The sequence below is a fragment of the Equus caballus genome, chromosome 3, assembly GCF_041296265.1.
Source record: "Equus caballus isolate H_3958 breed thoroughbred chromosome 3, TB-T2T, whole genome shotgun sequence".
Classification (NCBI taxonomy): Eukaryota; Metazoa; Chordata; class Mammalia; order Perissodactyla; family Equidae; genus Equus; species Equus caballus.
This window is the reverse complement of record NC_091686.1, coordinates 74816148-74836989: the sequence shown is the minus strand read 5'-3', so window position 1 is coordinate 74836989 and position 20842 is coordinate 74816148. Positions and strand designations below refer to the sequence as shown.

Here is a 20842-nt window from a genome sequence, read left to right as displayed (position 1 = left end):
GTCCAAGAAAAAAAAAAAAAAAACCCTCCTCCTAAGATTCCTATTTCAGTGAATGCAATGCCACACACCTAGTTGTTTTATCCAGAAACCGTGAGTCAGCTTCATCTTCCTTCATCTAATCCCCACAGTGAATCAGTGACCAAATCCCAGCAATTCTACCTATATTCTGTATATAACCCTCAGCACTGCCTGCTGTGTTTCATTCTACCACATAAGCAGTCCGGCCAAATCCTTGCCATAATTCTTAACTTGAAAAATCTCCTAAGTGTTTGCTCAGTAGAGAGGCATGGTTCTTGGCAATTGCTTTAAAATACTGCGCCAGAATGATCTTTCTAAGTCACGAATATGATCATGTCACTCACCTACTTCAAACCTTGAGTTGTGTCTTACTGCTTTTAATCTAATCCTTGCAGGATTGGTCTCTATTTTCTTCTTTAGTTTCATTCAGACTTTCCCTTCCTTCTCTTTCCACATTTTAGCAATACTGAACTTATTTCAGTTCCAATTAGGTGTTCTTACTATTGAATCAGTTCTGTCCAATGAACTGTGAAGGTGATCTGCAAGGGAAAGGAGTTTTTGAGAAGAAAACAGTAGAAAAGGAAACTCCCTGGCTGCCTTGGAACAGGAGTATTTCCTGGAACTGATGCAGCCATCTAGAGAAAATAAGTAGAATCAGCAGGAGAGCAAAGCCTACAGATTAAGGTTGGCAGAGTGAAGGGATGGGAAGTATCTGGTTCCAAATTATATCAGAGAGTTGCTAATCCATCTAAATTTGAAACTTGCCTCTCTTAGGACTTTCTGTTAGGTGGGAGAAAATCAATTTTATTGCTTAATCCAGAGGGGATATGATTTACTGTTATTTGCAGAGGAAGACATGCTGGCTGATACAACTGCTAAATGGCAGAATTTGAAGGCAAACTCCAATCTCCCTTATTCCAGTGTCAGCTCTCCTTCCATCATGTCCTGACGCTTCCAAAATCCTACTTATAGCATTCCAATGGTGTTCCCATCTGAGTCACTTAAATTCTCAGAGTATTTACCTTTGAAGTGATATCTAAGAGAGATGATTTTTGCTTCATTCTTTAAAATATTATGCTTAATTTTTGACTGTGAAGAACAACCGTTTCCTTCAAATGTTTGTTTCAAAATACTTTCATCTTTGCTCATTTTGTTCTGTTTGTTCCTTTTTCATTTTGTTTCAAAATATTTTCATCACCATGAACAAAGAGGTTTTAGCCACTGCTCTTTGAAAATTAAGCAGTAGAATATTAATACCATGAAGCATATAATGATGAAGGAAGCAAAAATCAGTCAGAAATATATACTAAATATTTTGAATTGATAATAGTCTCTAAAATTGTGAACTGAAGGAGATGGTAAAGAGGAATTCAGAATTAGTATCCACTGGTTAGTCCATACAGTGTTTAGGCAAAGGTAGCATTGAAATCCACTGACAGCTAAATTATGACTAATGAGCAGTCTGTTACATTCACAGGATACATGGCATAAAAAGAGCAAAACCGTATGGTTTTCAGGGGCTGCAGTGTCAGATGTGGTAACCAAATTTGTCAAATTTTACGGATTGATTTTATTCTAAAGAGAAAAGTCAACATCAGATGAAATAACAGGCTTGAAAATCGTCACATCACAGGATACATTCATTTAATACCTACTGAGTTCCATACCGCAATGTATATAGATAACATATGAAGCCGTTCCTTACAAGATAGTCTAAATGCTCAACACTTGAAATAAATTCAGTGTGAGAATGGTTCACAGCACAGAGAATACTCACTGGTCCTGTGGTTCTGGCTTGCTACTCTGTGAGCTTGTGGAAGTGATTTTACTTTAAGGGTCTCAGTTCTCATATCTGTAATATCAGTGGTTGAAACTAACAAAATTATATGTGTCTGTACTTAATATACATTGTCTCATTTAATCCTAACAATAATCCTTTGGTATGTTGTTTTCCCCATTTTACCGATAAGGAAATTGAAATGGAGAAAAGCTAAGTAGGGCAGTGGTCCAAGGGCCCGGAGCTAATAAACAAACCGCTGGAATCTAAATCCAAGTCTATCTAACTCCAAAGCTCTTGCTCTTTCTTCTGTATCGCACTTGCCCCAGTGTTGGACTAGCGGAATCCAAAGGTACGCTCCCTGGAAACTGGTAACTCTTGTATATCAAAGAGTTTACTAAATCAATGAATTGTGAATAGAATGTTACAGAACCCAGCATTTATCATAACGTTCTAACAGTACTGTATATAAGATAAAATCTTCAGATATATGAATCTAAACAGAGAAGATATCAATTTTTCTTGGGGAAATCACAGTTTAGTGTCAAATTTCCAGCAAGATTCAAATAAGTTGCAAGATCCCAGAAATCAAAAGGATAAGCAACAAAGTAAAGATGAATCCTCTTTTCTTAACTTTTTATTGTTGTTCATTATGCTTTAAGCATGTTAATTGGGGCAAAACAGGGCATACATTAGTCCAAATATACTTTGTCCTTATATATCAAAAAACACATAAAAATAGAACAGAAAATGTATGCACGGCTAATTCTTTGTTTTGAATGAAGCCTTACCCCAGTCCTTAATTACCCCTAATGCTTGATTGAAATATACCAAACTGCAAAACAATCTATGTAATCATTAGCTCTCTAGCTTCAGGGTAGGATAAATGATGATTAGACCTGAACATGAACTAAAACAGACAGAAACTTGCACAAATTCACAGTCTGTATTTTAAGGTGATGGCATTTCCAAAAATGAGCAAACAACTGGGTGGCTCTTAGCCCTTTTTGTAAAATGAGAAGGAATCCAAATTTTTGCTGGTAATGAATCATTATCCGCATGTCAGTGTTGCAGCTTAGTTAAAACTTAACTCTGATGTAAACCCTACATAATCTTTCTTTGATATCTAAAACAGAAAAAAATATATATTACAAGATATCTTTGGATAATGCTTTGTCATCAAAAACTAGTCAAAATATAAAGCAATACTGTGGCTAATAATTTTGAACAAATATTGTGCCTAATAATTTGAGGTAGGTGAAGATAAACAGTTTGGTACCCAGCTCTAACTATCCATCTGAAAATAGCTAGCAACATTCATGAGAGCAGGAAAGTAGTTTTTAAGTCAGTCTACTAAAATACAGTGAATTATGTATCATAACAGCATACAAGATTGATGATCTAATAACATTCATTTTTGCCTAGTTATCCTGGTGCCAAAAATATATCTTTGGTCAAACTCTAACCTCAGTAGCTATTCCTCCTTTTGCAAAGTATAAAAAAGGGAAAGAAAAGAAAGTAAAATAAAAATACTTTCACTTTTCTATGAGATTGTGGCAGAGGCTGTTTTATGCCTACTAATTACTCATATCTTTTCTCCTTCCTTGGTATCAGAATTTCACTTGTGTTTGCAGTGGCAATGTGCCCAGCACCAGACAATGGGTCATGACTGGCCTTAGCCAATAATGATAATCATATTTCTACTATCTTAGCCTCCACCAATTCTGGTGGCCTTGTTACATAGGTCTGGCCAATGAGATATAAACAGAAATCTGCTCGCCAGTTTCTGGGAAAGTCTCATTATCCTAGCTTAAGGAATAGTGCAGCTGACATAACTCTTGGCTCTTCTCTTTCCCTTCTTGTTCAGAACTGGCTGTGATGCTTGGAAATGCATCAGCCTTCTTGCAACCGTGAGACCACAAGCTTAAAAGTAAGGCCAAAAAAATCACGATGATTCCTGTCCTGACATCAATAAGCCACTGAAGCCATCCACAACATCTACCCTGAAACTTCTTTCTTAAATACTTTTTTAAAATGCCCTCTACATTTTAAGTCACTGTGGGACAGTTTTTCTATTATCTACAATCTAATACAATCCTATATAATACAGATAATATATAAATAACTGAGGAAAAAGTTTAGCTCACTGCCTTAACTTTTATTCAAGTTCTATGGAATATGACACCTGCAATGAAGGAAAGTTCATTCATTCAACAAATATTTATTAAGCATCTGCTTAAGTACCAAGCACTGTTCTAGGCCCTGGGGATACATCAGTGAATGAAACAGAAAGTATTTTGCTGATTGTTCATCCTTCCAGTTGCTTGGCTCTGAGAATAGGCACTTGCTTGAATTTATATTACCTGTGAAATAACACTTCCATATCCCTCAAGTCAGACTCTCTTAGGGTATAAGTATCTGAATTAACATTTGGCACTTAGGGATATATATGAACGCATTCAAAATGAATTTAATGTTATTTAGGGATGTAAAGGGGCAATATTAATCAAAGCATACACTTTGAGGATCAATTCTGGTATCATCAACAGTTCTATCATTGATTATACATCAAACCATACCTAAATTTTTTTCCTTTGCATTTTGGTATTTGCTTTTACAACTCTGTAACATCTTGTATTTTCCTATTGGGCATAATTTTATGTGATAATAATATACATTACCTCTAGCCTAAGCACATTTTCATATTCTCCTTTTTGAGATTAATAATAGAAAACATTTCTATAACATTTTCTGAGTGTTAGTCATATATATGAGTCATATAGATAGATATACCCATACACATACATATGTAGATATAGATAGACAGCCCTGGTGGTCTAGTGGTTAATATTTAGCTCTCTCACTGCTGGGGTTCGGGTTCATTTCCAGTCAGGGAACCACACGACCCGTCTGTAGGGTGTCATACTGTGGTCGTTACATGTTGCTGTGATGCTGAAAGCCATGCCACTGGGATTTCACATACCAGCAGTCACCCATGATGGACAAGTTTCAGCAGACCTTCCAGACAGACAGACTAGGAAGAAGGACCTGGCCACCCACTTACAAAAAAAAACTGGCCATGAAAACTCTATGATGCGTAGTGGTTAAGTTCACATGCTCCACTTCAGTGGCCTGGGGTTTGCAGATTCTGACCCCAAGCATGGACCTGGCACTGCTTGTGAAGCCATGCTATGGCAGCATCCCATGCAAAATAGAGGAAGATTGGCACAGATGTTATAGCTCAGGGCCAATCTTCCTCAAGCAAAAAGAGGAATATTTGCAACAGATGTTAGCTCAGGGCCAATCTTCCTCACACATACAAAAAAAGAAAACTCTATGAACAACAACAGACATAGATACATAGATATGCATACTCAATGTTTATTAAAAGTGTAGTGTTCCCATCACCTGCATTAGAATCACCTGCAGTGCTTTTTAAAAATGTAGACCCATTGGCTCCTTCTAGAACTTACAAAATTAGGATATCAGGTGAAGCCCAGAAGACTGTATCTTAGAAAGTCCCCACCACCAAAATGATTCTTATACTCACTTAATTCGAATCAGATAACATTAGAACTGGGCTATGACCTGTTCAATGAGGCGAATCTACCTATCGCATGGTTGCATTGTTGTGGCAATGTCAAAATTTCAATGAAAGTGTGGAAAAAAATAACTCTTAGTGTTTGAATTGATACCAATGCAGACCAGCACCAGTCCTAGACCACAGATTCCACTTTGAGGAGCTCTGTTCTAAGTTCTTACACAGTAATAAAAGTCAGAATTATTTATGGATAATTCTGCAAATTCCTAAGTTCTAAACTTACAGATTTCCACGGATCTTGTTTTAATGAATTTTGATTCAATGAGTCTAGGAGAGTCCAGACATGGTAGGTTTAACAATATTCTGAGGTTAGCTCTGATGAGTGCTTCTAGGTTAGGAACCATTGGTTCAAAATAAACTTTACCACATATTATAATTTGTTTTTTAGCTAGACAGTTAGAAAGTTACAAGTCAGGATAATAGCACACTGATCTTCTATACAACATTCCTTTTTATATTTTAACATAGTGGTTTTCACACTGAGTTCACAATGGCCCCTGTGGTTCCAAAGAGATGTCTCAGAGGCACGAGCAGATGAAGGAAGGGAGGAGGTAAAAACAGAGCCAGGAAACCCAATAACTCTGTTGTTATCTGCTTCATGTATTGGGCTTCCACTGTGATTTCTTTTGAATGAGAGTTTCTACTGATTAAAAAAAAAGAGTTTGAAAACCACTTCTAGTATTATATCCTTGGCTTTCAACAATGATTTATATAAAAACCTATTAGATGAAAATCAGTTCTGCATATTTTCAAAATTGTTAAGAATAATATTCATGACATTGTTCAATACCCCAAACACAAAGACCTTGTGACCAGCTTCTCTCAAACTCCAGAGTCAGGAAAAAATGCTTTTTCCCGATGAACTGACAGGTTTTCTGCCAGGAAATGAGAACCGTGGAACTGAAAGCTTATACCTAAGATGTCTATTCAATTGCTTTAGCGTTGATGATGGTGAGATTTTCTTGATATAAGTTTTCCACATTCCTGTATACTTTGCTTATATTTGTACTATTCTCATTTTAACTGATTTTATTATAAAATGTGATTTTTGTAACAAAACATGATTCCTTCCTTGAGAGATGGTACGCCTGAATAAAATACAAGTCACAACACTAAGTACATGTAGATAAATGTAATCTCGAGCATAGGGGTGCAACCAAGAGCTTCAGCACCAAAAACACCTGGTTCCTATCCTGTCAATACATTTGTTATGTGACTCAATGCAAGTTACTTAATTTCTCCCAAACCCAATCTCCCACCAGTAAACTGGAATAATGATATTCATCTCACAGGGTTTTTTTAAAGAATTAAAGGAGATTACACAGTGATAGTCTTCAGAGCAGGTAGCATTATTATCCCTCCCATCTAGACAAAGATTCAGTTCAAAGAATTCTCAGTTCAATAGAATATATTAAGCCACCCATATTTCTGATAGATTTGTTAGAATTTTTAGAGTAAATAAAAATATGTTCAAGAGGGATAGTTAATTAAATACATTAACCAGACATTGGTTAGAATTAAACCCACTAACCAGACATTAACCAAACTATACTTAAAAAGCCATCATCATTACATTTGAAATTTTCCCCTTTATAAATCTATTCTTTAAGGCTCTTCTATTCACATGGTTGATGGCATCCATTTTCCTGCTACTTTCCCCAAATGGTAAGAGCTCCTACCAAGTTGTAAATCTAAAGTGCCTCATAAAGTAAGTGACAGTCTAAATAATCTAGGGAATCTAGAACAAATAAAAGAGTAAATCTATCCCCTCCCAAGAAATTTAAACCATTAAGAAGCAGATGTTTTATAGTCATTGTTTTTCTAGAGGCAAAATTAAGTCAAGCTTAAAGCAGAAAAAACTATTTTGTGTTGGCTGATAGTGGCACAAGTCATATGAATTCTGAGAATTTAGCATAAGAGGGCTGAAAAAAAAAAGCAGTCATTGATTAACCATGAAGAGATAGTGCCACAGCATATCTATTTACTTGCTAATGGTTTGTTCATCTCAGTAGAACTTTCTTCTCATTGACACTTTTGATAAATCTAAAATAAATCATACAACCTTTCAGTTGGCTACTTCTCAATTTGGAAGAGATTCTCTAATACTAGAGATCCTAAACTCTATTAGTTATGAATTTAGGAAAAAAGCTGCATTAGCTTTACTAGCAAAACAGTAATGAGGTAAAATTGAGTGTGGTTAAAAGCAGTGTCTTTAAAGAAATGAAGAAGTTATTTTATAACATTCCTTCATTAAATATAAATTTACAGAGTATAACATACTTTACTATTACTCCATATGGAGTGTCAGGCCTTGGGGTTGGCACTCAATGAGTTTACAGACAGGCAAAGCTTTCTTCATATTGATGCATTTGGTAAATGCAAAAAAAAAAAGAAGTTCCACTGCCAGTTTTCTTGGCATTAACTTGCTTTGGTTGGCAAATATCCTATCCGTATTAGTAAGGTATTCTCAGTTCAGAAGAGAACTTTGTCTCTGGTTAACCTTTACTTTGTCCAGTGGTTTCTATTCTGATCAAATATCAGAAATGTACAAACAAGGAAAAACTCAATTATAGCTCAGAGTGACTTGCTACACATGGAATAGGAATAGACGCACAATCTTGGGGAAATTGGGGCACATCTTACCCTACAGACCTGGGCACGAAGATCAAGTTACCCAGGTAAAAGAAGGAGCTGTTTCCTGCTGAGCCACAGAATCCAGCTGCCCTGAGAGCAGTCCTCCCCCACCAGACCCAGAGTGTGGGACTGGAAGGAAGTGGCAGGAGAGGTGGGCCAGAAGCAAATCACTGTCAGCTTTGTACTCAGGCTCAAGGAGTTCAGATTTTATCCGGAGGGCATTGGAGAGCCATTGAAGGGTTTACCGGTGAGTAAACAAGGGCTGCTTGAGCAATTGAACTGAAGTCAAGTGCTTTTCTTCTGGTCTTTCCATTTACAGTAATATTAAAAATACTCACTGACTAATGTGGAAGATCAGACCTGGCTAACTGTAGCTCTGCTCCGCACATTGCCTCCTGGAGTGGCGCACTGGTTCTGCTGTCTTAAGACTTGAGCTTTAAAACTAGTTCTGATATTCTAATAAATCAAACCTTCCTGTTTCAGTGACTTTATTTGTAACAACAATTTGTCTAATCCATCCTATAGGCTTTTTAAATGAGATTCTAGTGGAACAATGCAGCTTAGCACATTTTGCAAACTATAGAGTACTTCAATAATATAGACTACATAAAAATGATGATAAAATGTTTAATCAAAGCTTCTATATAAAGAGAAAAAAAAAAAACACCCAAGGGATTGGCTTGGGTAGGAGACCAAAGGTGAATACATTTGCCATGGAACCTTTTAGTTCTTTCGCTTGTTACGAGTAGTATTGCCTAAAAATTAATATCACGATTTAAGGCAAAAGTGAATTTTCAAAATGCCCTCTATTCCCAATGGAACAAGGGGTAGGGCTCAGCAACAGGCAGTACTTTCAGAAGGAGAGTTTCTTAGTGGAACTTGGAGTACACAAAGCTAGATCTAGAGTGCACCCTGGGCCAGGGCTTGAGAACTGGGTTCTTATATACTGAAGCAACAGAAAGCAATTTAAAAAGCAAAGAATATACGGCCTGAAACAGAAAGGAGGAAATGTGTGGGAAGAGATCTTGCCGTATACTAGTGAGGTTCTAGGCAATGAAGAGGGGCAATGTCAACAGGGTGGTAAATCAGTAGGTAAAAGTCTCACGACAAGCAGCAGATTAAGTATTTGGTGAGAGGGAAAAACAGTGGAGCTACGAGTGACCGTGAGAGCAAATATCCCCAGGATTGCGCACGAATTTCTGTATGCACTTTTATTGTACTTCCCACTGTTTGGGGAATGAGCCTTTATTTGGATGGTGAGGGCAAGTGTGGCTGTTGCTACGTGGAGAACTTCAGCTAGAGGCTCTCTCAGCACAGAAGAGTTGACAAAAGCTGTGCTGAAGTCAGGCTGCCTGGGTCTGAATGCAAGTTTCTACCACTTCCAGATCTGTAGCTGTGGACAAGTAATTTAACTGTGCCCTATCTCACTTTCCTCATGTGTAAAATAGGAATAATAATAATTATTATTATAGTAATAGTAGTAATAATATACTTATGTCCTAGGCTTGTTTTGAGAAAAATAAATCAATATATATATATAAACTACCTAGAACAATGTCTGGCATACCGTATGTCAGTGATGAATGTTAGTTATAATTACTGTATACAGGTACCTGCACTAAACACACACACACATACATTTCACAAGCAGACCTAAATACAAGACATTCTAAACTTCCTTACACCTGTTTCTGTTCACATCTGTAGAAAAGATAAGCCCTCACAGAAATCTTTCTAAAAATATAAAAACCCAATTATACTTCTAAGTAATATTTCAGATTCTGAATATAACTGAACAGGTCAGAAAATGGTATATTTCAGACTGAAACAGCCGTGTCAAATTATAGTGTCAGACATTTGTTTCAGGAAACTTCTAAGGACTTCATTCTCCCAACTATCCACTTTCAGCAGCATCTTGCAGATCATTTGAATGATTATGCATGTAAAAGGTAAACTGATAACATAATGTGCTAGGACTAAATATATGCAAAATATTTGAAGATATCTCTTAGTATGGTTTGTGGCTAATAAGAAACATCTGACCTCTACCTGGGAAATAATGAGGTAAAATGCAAAATTTATAACCCATGTAGCCATGGGTTTTCCTTTCTTTCCTAATCAATTCAGTGTTCAATATTAAATAATGAGGAAACCAGCAGAAAATTAGGACACCATCATGTAGTGGACTTTTATCTTGGATAGCTCTATGGAAAATCTGCATATGCAATTTTTTTTGTTAGATTGTTTTCCTGTCGCAGATTCCCTTTAATCACCCAATGCAAGGAACGTGATGACCTGTGATTGTGAAATCTTATCTCAAATGCCCCATTTGAGGGGCTAACAACTTTTGTAAATCTACTTTGCTCTAGGAATTTTACTAGGCAACGTACATTATTATTTTATTTCCACAACAACCCAATGAGTGTGCATGAATATTTCACTTTATGTGGATTCTGAGGTGGATGTTTCAAGACCACACCACCAATACATGGCAGAGCTGGTTTCCTGGTCTTTACACCTCCCCATTCTTCACTACCCAGTGAGAGGCACAATAATTGTGAAGTTAATTAAAATTAACCCGCAGGGCCCTCAATGATGTGAGCCACTTTCTTGCCACTGAGGCACTAGTAAAGTGTTCACTAAGTTCATGATTCTGTTTTATTGGCAAAAGTAAGATATTTTTGTATTCTTTTTCTTAAGGAAGTTTCCTCACATAATATCAGCTTAAATCCATAAAACTGCTGCCCCCAGTGCTTTCCTACATCTTAATCCTCACCCAGCACGTGAAGTGTGGCCATATATGGACTATGCAGAGCTGTAATCAGCTACACTCCCACAACTTACATTCGTGTGGTGCTCTGCCAATTAGAAGATTGTTTCATTTTGCTTGTTCTCCACAACAGTTACGTGAAGGATGTAGTACCATACCACAGACAAATGAACTGAGGTAAAATAATAATAATAATAACTAAATGAGTATCTACAGAACGTAGACTTGGTAAGTGATGGAGTTCAGCCAAAAGAACCCAACACAAAACAAGACCAGTTTCCTTTTGAATTCCAAAGCCAAAAAGTTTCTTTTGTTTGTTTATTTTTCTGTAATTCCATAGCATTTAATCCTTTTCTTAATTTGTTTCACAGGCTTAATACAAAAATGACTCTAAATCTGCAAGATTAAATGGTTCTGCTGTTGTTCTTGCTTTCCCCACCCCTCCAGAGAAATAAAAAATGATGGCTTGAAACCAGACATGGTTAAAATCCTTCAGACACAGCAGTTTCCAAGATTTTCCTACTTTTCTCGGAAGGCGGATTGTACCCCCTTGGAGACTCAGCACACCATCACTACACTGCCTCCCGTGAACCTCTTGAGGGAGAAGAGTCCACTGCCACCTTCCACAAGTCTGGGCAGTCTGCCTCACCTGTCCAGCTAGCATACAAGGTGAGGGCCCAGGGTGAAAGCTGGAATTTGGCTCACAGAGAGAGCTCCGGCTCCAGACAGGTGGGCTGAACTGGTGCCAGCCAGATCTACCTGCTGAGTTTGTCTTTCCACAGAAAAGGCATTAACAAGCATCCTGGAACAGGAAGGTAGAGCCAGCACAAAGTAAACAAGTGAGCTATCTCACAAGAAATGAAAAACTGACAGAAACACCTTAAACTCTTGTACTTCTGATTTATGAATTAAGTAAAAATTGTATGACTTGGTTTGACACAATCTACTCTTTAAGGACTGGGTCCGGTAATTGATTTGAAAAATTATTGCCTTATCACTCAAATTGAAATCATGACTTCCTTGGGAATATTGGAACATAAGGCATCTTGTTTTCACTTTGTATGAATGGAGTGTCTGACAGGGGAGGTGAGAGGCAGGATGGAGGGAGAGACAGAGAAAGGAAGGAAGAGAAGGAGGGAGTGGGGGATTGAGGGAAAGAGGAGGTGAGGAGAAGGGAGATATGACAGACAAAAATAAGAGCGTGAAATTACTGTAAGAGAAAAGGACACTACCCATCTCTGAGTAAAAGAACAGACTGTATTTTCTCTAAATCTTCCAATACTTAGCCTGAAACATGTTTCCAAGCAGGAGCATTTTCTCACAAAGCATATGTAAAATATTTCAACCCTCAGGTTTTGGCTCTTTGATTTCTTTTACCAGAATCATTTACTTAACAGAGTTATGAGCCCAGTTTAGTTAGAACTGAAGAAGTGTGTGACGGATGGAGATGGCCTGGGCAACAGTCCAGCAACTAAAACAGAATTAGAATCATCACAGACACTTTAATCCCAATTATTTAATCTGTGGGGTGTCTAAAACCTCAAGTATTTGGCAAGGCTCAACGAAACAGTAGAGTTTACAGAGAAATAGAAAGAGAAAGAAACTAAATGGATGAAATAAAATGAACTAGAGTTATTTTTTATTAGATTAGGATTTATATCTTCAGAGTCATATTAAAACAAATATAAAATTAGAATATGTGTCTGTGAATGTGTAGGTATGGTATTTTTTAAAAATAATATCAAAAATAAAACCCAAGCACTTTTATTAATATCAAGTTCACAGTGACGCCACTTTATCACCCCTTCCCCACTCTTTCTTCTAGCCTCACCAAGACCTTTCCACACACCCCAAAACATGTCCACGGCACATACACCAACATCCAGCCAAGTTACTGCACTCTGCTTAATAAATACACAACAGTTAAAGATGGGAACACTGACTCTCTGGAAGATCCAGAGGAAAGAATGCATTACCTAGGGCTGGTTTTTGATCAAAGTTTCGTATGTTCTCCAATAGTTTAAGAAAGAATCTAAACGATATTAATAAAGTAACACATAAACTGACCAGAGACTAAAGGCTGTGGAATCTATAGGGAAAGAAGAGCTCGTATGAAGCTTAATTATGAACAAAACCTATTAAGTTTTATTTAACTGGAATTCATTGTAAATGGTACTCTAAAGGCAAAGCTCACACACTTTTTAGAGGATTTTTCGGCAATTTTTAAATAGCAGAAATGACTCCTGGTTTCTATAAATCGCTAAAGATAAAAAAATCATTCAAAAAATTAGACTAACATTAAACAGCAGTTAATAAATGTCATCATGCTAAACCACAGAGTTTTCAAAAGCTCCACATGGTGCACCTAATAAATTACAGTTTTATTTTATGACTTTGTAACACCTAGGATTCTCATTAGAGATACCAGATTAAAACTTTGAGCTTTTAGAAAACAAAAAAAGAGCAAGACCACAAAGTAGCACACATTTCACCAGAGTTGAAATTCTTATGCACCTTACAGAACTTTTTAAATTTTATTTATTTATTTTTTGCTTTACATTAACAGATTATATTCGCTAAGAATTTTTAAAGATAGCAATGAAAGAAGTTAAAAGGGAATTTAAAAATCTCTATTTCTCATGAAATTCATTGGCTAGGATTACATTTTAAATCAATTAAATGTTCTCTATTTTTATTGTAGTAAGAATTTTCAATTAGAGCCATCTCTTGATTTTACGTGATCAGAATAAATGGAATGAATAAATCCCATATATGTGAAGTCCACAGTGTCAGAAGAAAGACGTAAATTCCAATCAAGTTTTACTACTCCAGAATACCCCTACCACTATCTATTTGTAACTCAATTTACAAATAGCTATTTCATAGTACAATTTATGGAATCAATGATCCTACTATTTTTGTGGAAAGTTCTTCATTCCAAAACCTTGCATATGTTAATAAATGTGTTATCAGAAATGAACTGTTGTCCAAAATTTGGATTTAAAATCCTCAAACATGTTTTTCTTGTTCAAAAGAAAATTTTTGTCTTGTTTAAATACTTTAAAATCTATTTCATTAACTGAGAATAAACAAATGTCTGGAAAGGCAGAAACTAAAAAGGGAAAAGTAAATATATGGTAAAGGGAGACTGTCCTAAGTACTCATACTAATTGTTTTGGAAGTCCAAATACTTAAAAATGGCTCATTTACATTTTGATGTAAACAATTCCAATGGAGCCAATAATTCAGACAGATTTTCACAGTGAATAACTATCAAGTGGTCCAGTTTTCTAATAGCTATATAGTGCTTTAAAAATTGTTACAAATAGATCAGAGGCTCTCCTGTTATTTATCAATTTCCTATATCAAATAAACCCATTTTGTTTATTATTTTAAAGATCTAGATTAGTAAACTTCTTGTAAAAAATATGAAACAATTTAATCTGTGTTTACAAAGCCTTTAGAACTCATTTTACTTTTTAGCTACCTGTGTATACACCCACAGAAACATACGTGTACCATTTCATCTGGGATAGAACATATGATAAATTTTTTAATGTAAGTTGAAAATACCATTAAGTGTGTTTATATACAGCATAGACTAAGATAATTTCTTTGAAGAAATCACTATTTAATGGACTAATTATATCAATTTTGATAAAATAACTAAGTATGTGTTTACCCGGTAGAACATACGAGTAAGAGCTATTCTGCTCTGTAGCTAAATACATACTCACCAGAGATACTAGAACAGCAAGAATCATTCTGAGTCTCTAAGATAACAATTTACATTTTTAGCTTTCATATTGCTTTTAAAGTCAACATTCACTCTTTCTGACAAGGAAAAAAAGGACAAATATTGCAATCAATTTTTAATGATCAATAAGCAAGGCTGGTTATTCAAACCAGTTAATTTTGATGCTTTATGAAAACAACTGTAAAACTATTTTAATATTGTTAAAAATGCTATAATCATCTTTGAGTAATTAAGTACTTCTGCTAACAAATTCAAAGTATTCACTAGTAAAATGGAATATATCTGCTAATTTAAATTGAAAAAATAAAACATGGAGAGTTATCAATACTTTTCACAGTAGTTATTTCTTCAGGATGCTAAGAACACATTTTCCGTTTTTAAAAAAAGAATATCAAGTTTGAATCATAAAAGAAAAAATAGCTATAGGTACTTAATATAATCATGCACATTGCACTCTACTTCTACAGCCAAAGGTGGAAAGGTTTCTTGCAAATGAAAGAGAAACTGATTAGTCATTCAAACAAATCCATAAAAAAAGCACTCCAAACAAAGGAGATTCAAGTGGTCAAGTCAATCAACAAAAATGTAGTGAAAATAATTAATGCATAGTCATTTTCTCAATGGTAGTGACACTGGAAAAAGTCTAATATTTAATTAAATAGTTTGGGGATATTGGTCTACAAAAAGGTATATCATGTCATTTTGATATTTTGTGTAGAAGTACTCTATACGGTCACATTTTGCAGAGCAGAGAATTAACAATATAAATAATGGTGAGTAATGCATTTCTAAGTAAAAAAAGACAAAGCTTTTTCCCATACCAATTATTTCCTATGCGGGATGAAAGAAAGAATTAATAGTACTTACAAGTGACCATATAACAACAAGAATATTTTCAATCGAGGGAGAAATTTCTATTGTAAATGCAGGAATTGTCCTCTCTTCTGTCTTATATGAGGAAATGAAATCCTCTTAGTTATCACCCTGACACCCAAGAAGGTCTTTGTCATCTCCAAAAAGGCTTAAAATTTCAAGACCCAACCTTCTGCCCCCTTTCACAGTTTATAAAGCAAAAGGCCAAAACTCATGCTCCCTTCTAGTTCCAACAATCTATGATTCAAATAGGGGTAATGGCTCTCTTTTTTGGTTCAGTAGTGTCCTGGTGAGGGAATGATTTTACTGTCCCTTTTCTGTGGGGTCCTGTTGTTTTATCTAAAAGGAAGTGAATTACAACAGGATGACAAGGCCACAAAACAAAGCCATTTAGTTTTACAAATCTATTATGTCGTCCAATCTGTTTTATGGGCCTGGTCCTATTATAAACCAAGAAAAACCCTAAAACAAACTTTCTTCCTTTCCATTGAAAACATCTACAATTTTATAATTGTTTTTCAAACAGTTTCGCCCCCAGTTTTTTCCCCTTATGTGTGTGCATTTGCAGGTTTTCTTTTTCCCCAGAGCCCCTTCATCCCACTTTCTTAAACATACAAAACATTCAGAGACAAGAAACTAGACTTCAAATACAAACTGCTGACAACTGTCAGAAGCACTTGCCTGGGACATTACTGACTGTGGCTTCAATGAATTAAGCTTGATTCACTGCGGGTGAATCATTTTCAATGCAGGGCTGTTCAGCAGTAATTGGCCAAGAATCCCCGCTGCGAAAAGCACTTGTCAAATAATGCTTGTTTACAAATATATCTCCAGACAGCAAAAAGTGGCAGTTACTGAATAAGTTCAGGGCCACCTCCAATATTCATAGCAGTGGACATGCTTCCCTTACTATTAAATCTCTTAAAATTTTCACTTGTTGATACACTTGCTAATATTTGCCCTATCTGATCAATCTTAGATAAGTTTTTTGCTAAATATGCCTCTGAATTATTTTATAATAAAAAAGTTTTATGCTTTATACTGTAGTTCAAAGGTTTCTTCCACATGTAATTTATGCCTAATATATATGCCAAGAGAACTAAAGAATATTCATCTTATCTTAGAATTCAAGCTAAAGAATAAATTTTCCTCTTATTATCTATGATCCAACATATTCTGACATGAATTTCATATCAATCCAAGATTCTAGATGTTTGGCTTTTTCTGTTCAATTCTGCTTATTTATGCTTATGAAAGTTAAACTTAAAAAATGAGTAGAATATCGGTTATGAATGTAAACTCACATTTATTTCTATCTGCCTTGAAATTTTTCCCTCACATAATAGGAGCATTCATATTAAGACACATTTATAATATATATACATATACATACTACAGTTTGGGAAATCACTAAGCGTCTATAGCTTGCAGAAAGCAAAGCATATAAGAGCAAGTTATTAATGGATTCAGTGTACACATCAAATCTTTATGCCCCTGATCTTCCAAAGTACTTCCAGAAACAATCAAAAACAAACTTAAAACTCCAATCTGAATCTTTAAATAAATAAATAAACAAACTGATTGCTGGTATAAATTTCTTCATATATTCTTGTTATAATAGCACTATCATGGAGAAACAAAAAAGAAGAGAAGAACATAAATTTTACAGAAGAACAGAAATAAAGGTCTGGGCTGATACTAATGGAAGGATGGAAAACTGTGCTGGGCAGAGATGGAATGAACTAGATGAAGTCATATATATAAACGGGATTTTATTTCTAATTAAGTAAAATAGTGACATGTTCTGAAATGTGCCTAAACAGCAGACTCGCTTTTCTTTTTCGTATCTCCAGGGCACTGCGTGGTAAGGCACGCTCATTTTTGGTTAGACCCTTGCAACCCCCACCTCACTGTAGCCCGAGTTTGCCGTGTGTTCCACTAGCTGGGGTGGGCACAGCACTACGTGTGGGGGTGAAGTCTGTAATATCAGTCCGTCTACCTTGCGCACGTTCAAGCTCAGCTTACACCGCTTTAGGAGACGGGTGCTATTTCCTTGCTTCCCTTCATTTCTTCCTTCCTCTGCGTCCTCCCTGCACAGTCCTGGCCCTTGTTGCCATTCAGGGTCACCCTCCCTGAGACTTCATTTCTTCCCGTTTTCTAACCAAGAGCTACTACTCCCTTCCATCTCTACATAGGCCCCCTCCTCCATCACACCTGGAAAAAACTGAAATATAATGGGAACACGAAAGGATAAATGACATTACTATTACTCTTTAAATCCAAACCAGTGTGCCCCTTTCAGTGGAATAAAACAGTTAGTAAAAAGACTCCTAATCCTGCCATAATCCTCCAGACTTCTAACACAATGAATCTAACTGAGATGTTAATAAAGAGCTACGACTTCAGGAAACACTTCTTCAACTTTATGGGGAAGGGAAAAAATGCAGATTGCTTGGGTTCAGCATGGGAGACTGCAGATAGATGGATAGATAGATCGATCGATAGATAGATAGATAGACAGATAGATAGATGATTGATAGAGCGAGCTATATATAATCCTTAAATCAGATTTTAAACAATAAATTTAGGGGTCCAAGAGAAAAATTCATGAGGTGGGGTGGCGAGTCTCGATCTGCCCTGCTTTCACACGGTTCCCAGGGAGCTGGCAGCGCTCCGAATCCAGCTCAGCGCCTTCTCCTACAGCCAAGACACAACCCGCGCAAGTCACGAGGACACACAAGACTCCGCGGCTGCGGCTGCTTCTTTCCGCTCCAGCGTCCCCTGCCCCAGGAATGGAAGGTATTTTTAAAGGTGCTGTGCCTCACTCGTGGCATCTGGAGCCCCAAATCGAAACCTCAGCTTTCCAGCCGAGGGGGTAGAGTTTTCACGGTGGAGCTGACCGCTTCTTGTAGCCCTAATCGGGGTCGGAGATGCTGTCCCCCACCCTAGAGGGATGCGCCCTAGAGCTGACACCGAGCCGGGTGAGAGCCGCGAGCGCGGCTGGGGTGGCCGGAGGCCGCGGGCTGCCGGCCGAGCGCTGCGGGCCGGGCCGCGGGGCTGAGCTCGGCTCCCGGGGCAGCGAGCGCCGCGCAGGTGCTGCTCGCGCGCCGGCCCTGCCCTCCCAGCGGAAGGCGGGGACAGTCTCCTGGGTCCGGAGCGCAGGATTGGGGGTGGGGAGGAGGGCAGGGGATTCCAGCATCCGGTGCCTGGCCGGAGCCGGGCTTTTCCCTCTCGGAAACCCAGAGAGACGTGCCTCGGTGGGTTCCAGCAGCAACTTCCTGGCACGACGCTTCCCCCACCCCCTCCGCCTCCCGCGGCATCCCACCTTCCCGCCTTCTTCCACTTTCGCCTCAGTGTGACTAGGAGCCCCACAAAGTGAAGGGCAACCTATAGTGTGGGGCACCTTCTGTCCTTCGCCCTCCCCTTCCCTCAAGAAGTAACAGCTCTTGCCACCCACCCCAGAATAGCAGCTGGTGATGCCCTAAATAACAGCTCCCAGAAGGCACTTTCCCCCAAAATAAAAGCATCCAGCCACCCCCACAATATTTCCCACCGCCGGCCTCAAATAACGGTTTCTAAAAGCCTCATCTCTTCTGAGATCCTTGTCGCCGCGTTTCAAACAGTTCCCACTCCTTCCAGCCCGAAATGTCACTTCTCCATGCGCTTGCAGTGACACCCAGCCGCACCCAACCTCCTGGCGCGGGTCTCTGACCTTTCTTTCCCCCAGCTTCTAACTTCCCAGCCCCCCGACCAGCCTCTGTCCACAGGCAGGTCCTCGCCCAGCACCCCGCGCCTCATGTCAAACAATGCACCCAGAGTGCGCAAGGAGCGAGTGAAAAGGCTAGCGAGAGCGGACCACGGATGTTCCTTCGAGATGAGATGAGGAGTGCGATGTGGTCCCCGGCAGCCGCGGCCAGCGCCTGCCCGGACCCGCGCTTCCAGGCCCCGCCTCACCCCTCCGCCCCTGGTCGCCTCGGTCCCCACCCCCCCGCTCTACCTTCGTTGCTGGGGCTGGCCAGGAGGGTCCGGAGCGCGGCGCACAGGACAAGGCACGTCCAGAGGGGGGCCCTGCGAGGGGCGGAGTAGCAGCCGGCCAGAGACGCAGGGGGGCTGGGGGGGTTCCTGCCACCGCCGCCCGGGGGCCGCAGGCGTCCCGCACCCCGGGGCCCCGAGCCCCGCATCTTCACCCTGCCGCCTCTGCCGCTGCTGTCCCGCGCGGCTCAGTCCACGGCTCCGGCCTCGCAGAGGGGACAGGGGAGGCTCGTGGCTCCTCCTCGTTCCCCGTGGGGTCCTCCGCCTTCTGGCACGGGGCTTCTCCAAATGCAGGAACCACGGATCCTTGGAGACCGCTGAAGTTTGCTTCCGCTCCTCTCTGCCTCCTCTCCGGGGGCGGGGGGGGGGGGGGGGGTAAATAAAATATTAGTGATGGTTGCTAGTGCAGTTCTGGATTGAACTGAAGGGTCTCCAGAAGGTCCCGCGTTCTGTTCCTTTGCCTCTTAGACTTTTAAGGATTGAGGTCTTCAAGTGCCACTGAGGGGGAAAAAATACAGCCTCCTTTTCAGTCTTCAGGGCTGAAACGCACGAAGGTAAGGAAGACAAGTCATTTTAAGTCAAATAGAAATCCTCAATAAAAAGAGAAAAAAGCACTGTGGCTCAGGATAGAGGAAAACGAGTTGAGAAAATACTGGACGGAGAAAATACGAAAGAGGCGAGCAAAGGAAAAGATCCCGAGAGTTCCAAGAGGCTGGCTGGCAGGAGGAAATCGCGGCGGGCTGGGTGTGATGAGGGGAGGTCCTGGCGGTGGCGAGCCGACAGGAGCGCGGACCCGGCGGCGGCGGCCGGGAGCTGCGGGGCCCGCTGCTGGGAAGGAGGCGGCGTGTTCGCGGCTGGGAAGGCGAGGTTGCGACTGCACCGCCACGGCGCGCTCCTGCTGTGTCTGCAGCTCCGTCGTCTCCTCTGCCTCACCGCTCTGCACCTCCCACCCTCCTCCCTCCTCTGCCCAGCTCTCCCGCCCTCTGCTGCTCGCAGCCTCGCCAGTGAGAATCTACTGTAAGTGTGAGTTGCTTAGACGAAGTCACACACCCACGGAGGGAAGTAATCTGGAGGCTGCCGTGGTGAGTGTTGCCTAGCGGTCTCCGGGAAAAGCGCGTCTTCCTCCTCGGATAATTAGGGCGAAGAATCCTCCCGAGGACAGCCAGGGGGAACGGGGTTCCCGGGAGGCGGAAGGGAAATCAGCCCCAGCTCAGCCAGCAGCCCTTAGAGAAGCTGGTCCTTGGCTTTGGCATATGTATTGCCTGCTGCCCATCACAGGCTTGTGGCATCAACAACCTTGTCGTCACATAGCCACGCATTCGCAGGCTCTGCGAGTCCGTGGCTAGTTTCTTAACCACCCATATTGCTCACTGCTGCTGA

At 39.6% G+C, this 20842-nt stretch overlaps 1 protein-coding gene across 12 annotated transcripts in view; it reads right to left on the bottom strand.

The window, feature by feature from the left end:
* The window catches only part of EPHA5 (EPH receptor A5), a 330237-nt gene extending 309673 nt beyond the window's left edge, over positions 1–20564 (bottom strand). For 5 of the 12 annotated variants that reach the window (XM_070262401.1, XM_070262400.1, XM_070262402.1 and 2 more), the window contains exon 1: positions 19428–20400. In XM_070262401.1, coding sequence (XP_070118502.1) covers positions 19428–19611 — 184 coding nt within the window. In that variant the 5' untranslated portion in view covers positions 19612–20400. Of the gene's footprint in view, positions 1–19427 lie in introns of all 12 variants that reach the window. The other 7 variants (XM_023638034.2, XM_001501074.7, XM_023638035.2 and 4 more) reach the window with 5 other exon arrangements.
* Positions 20565–20842: the final 278 nt, after the last annotated feature.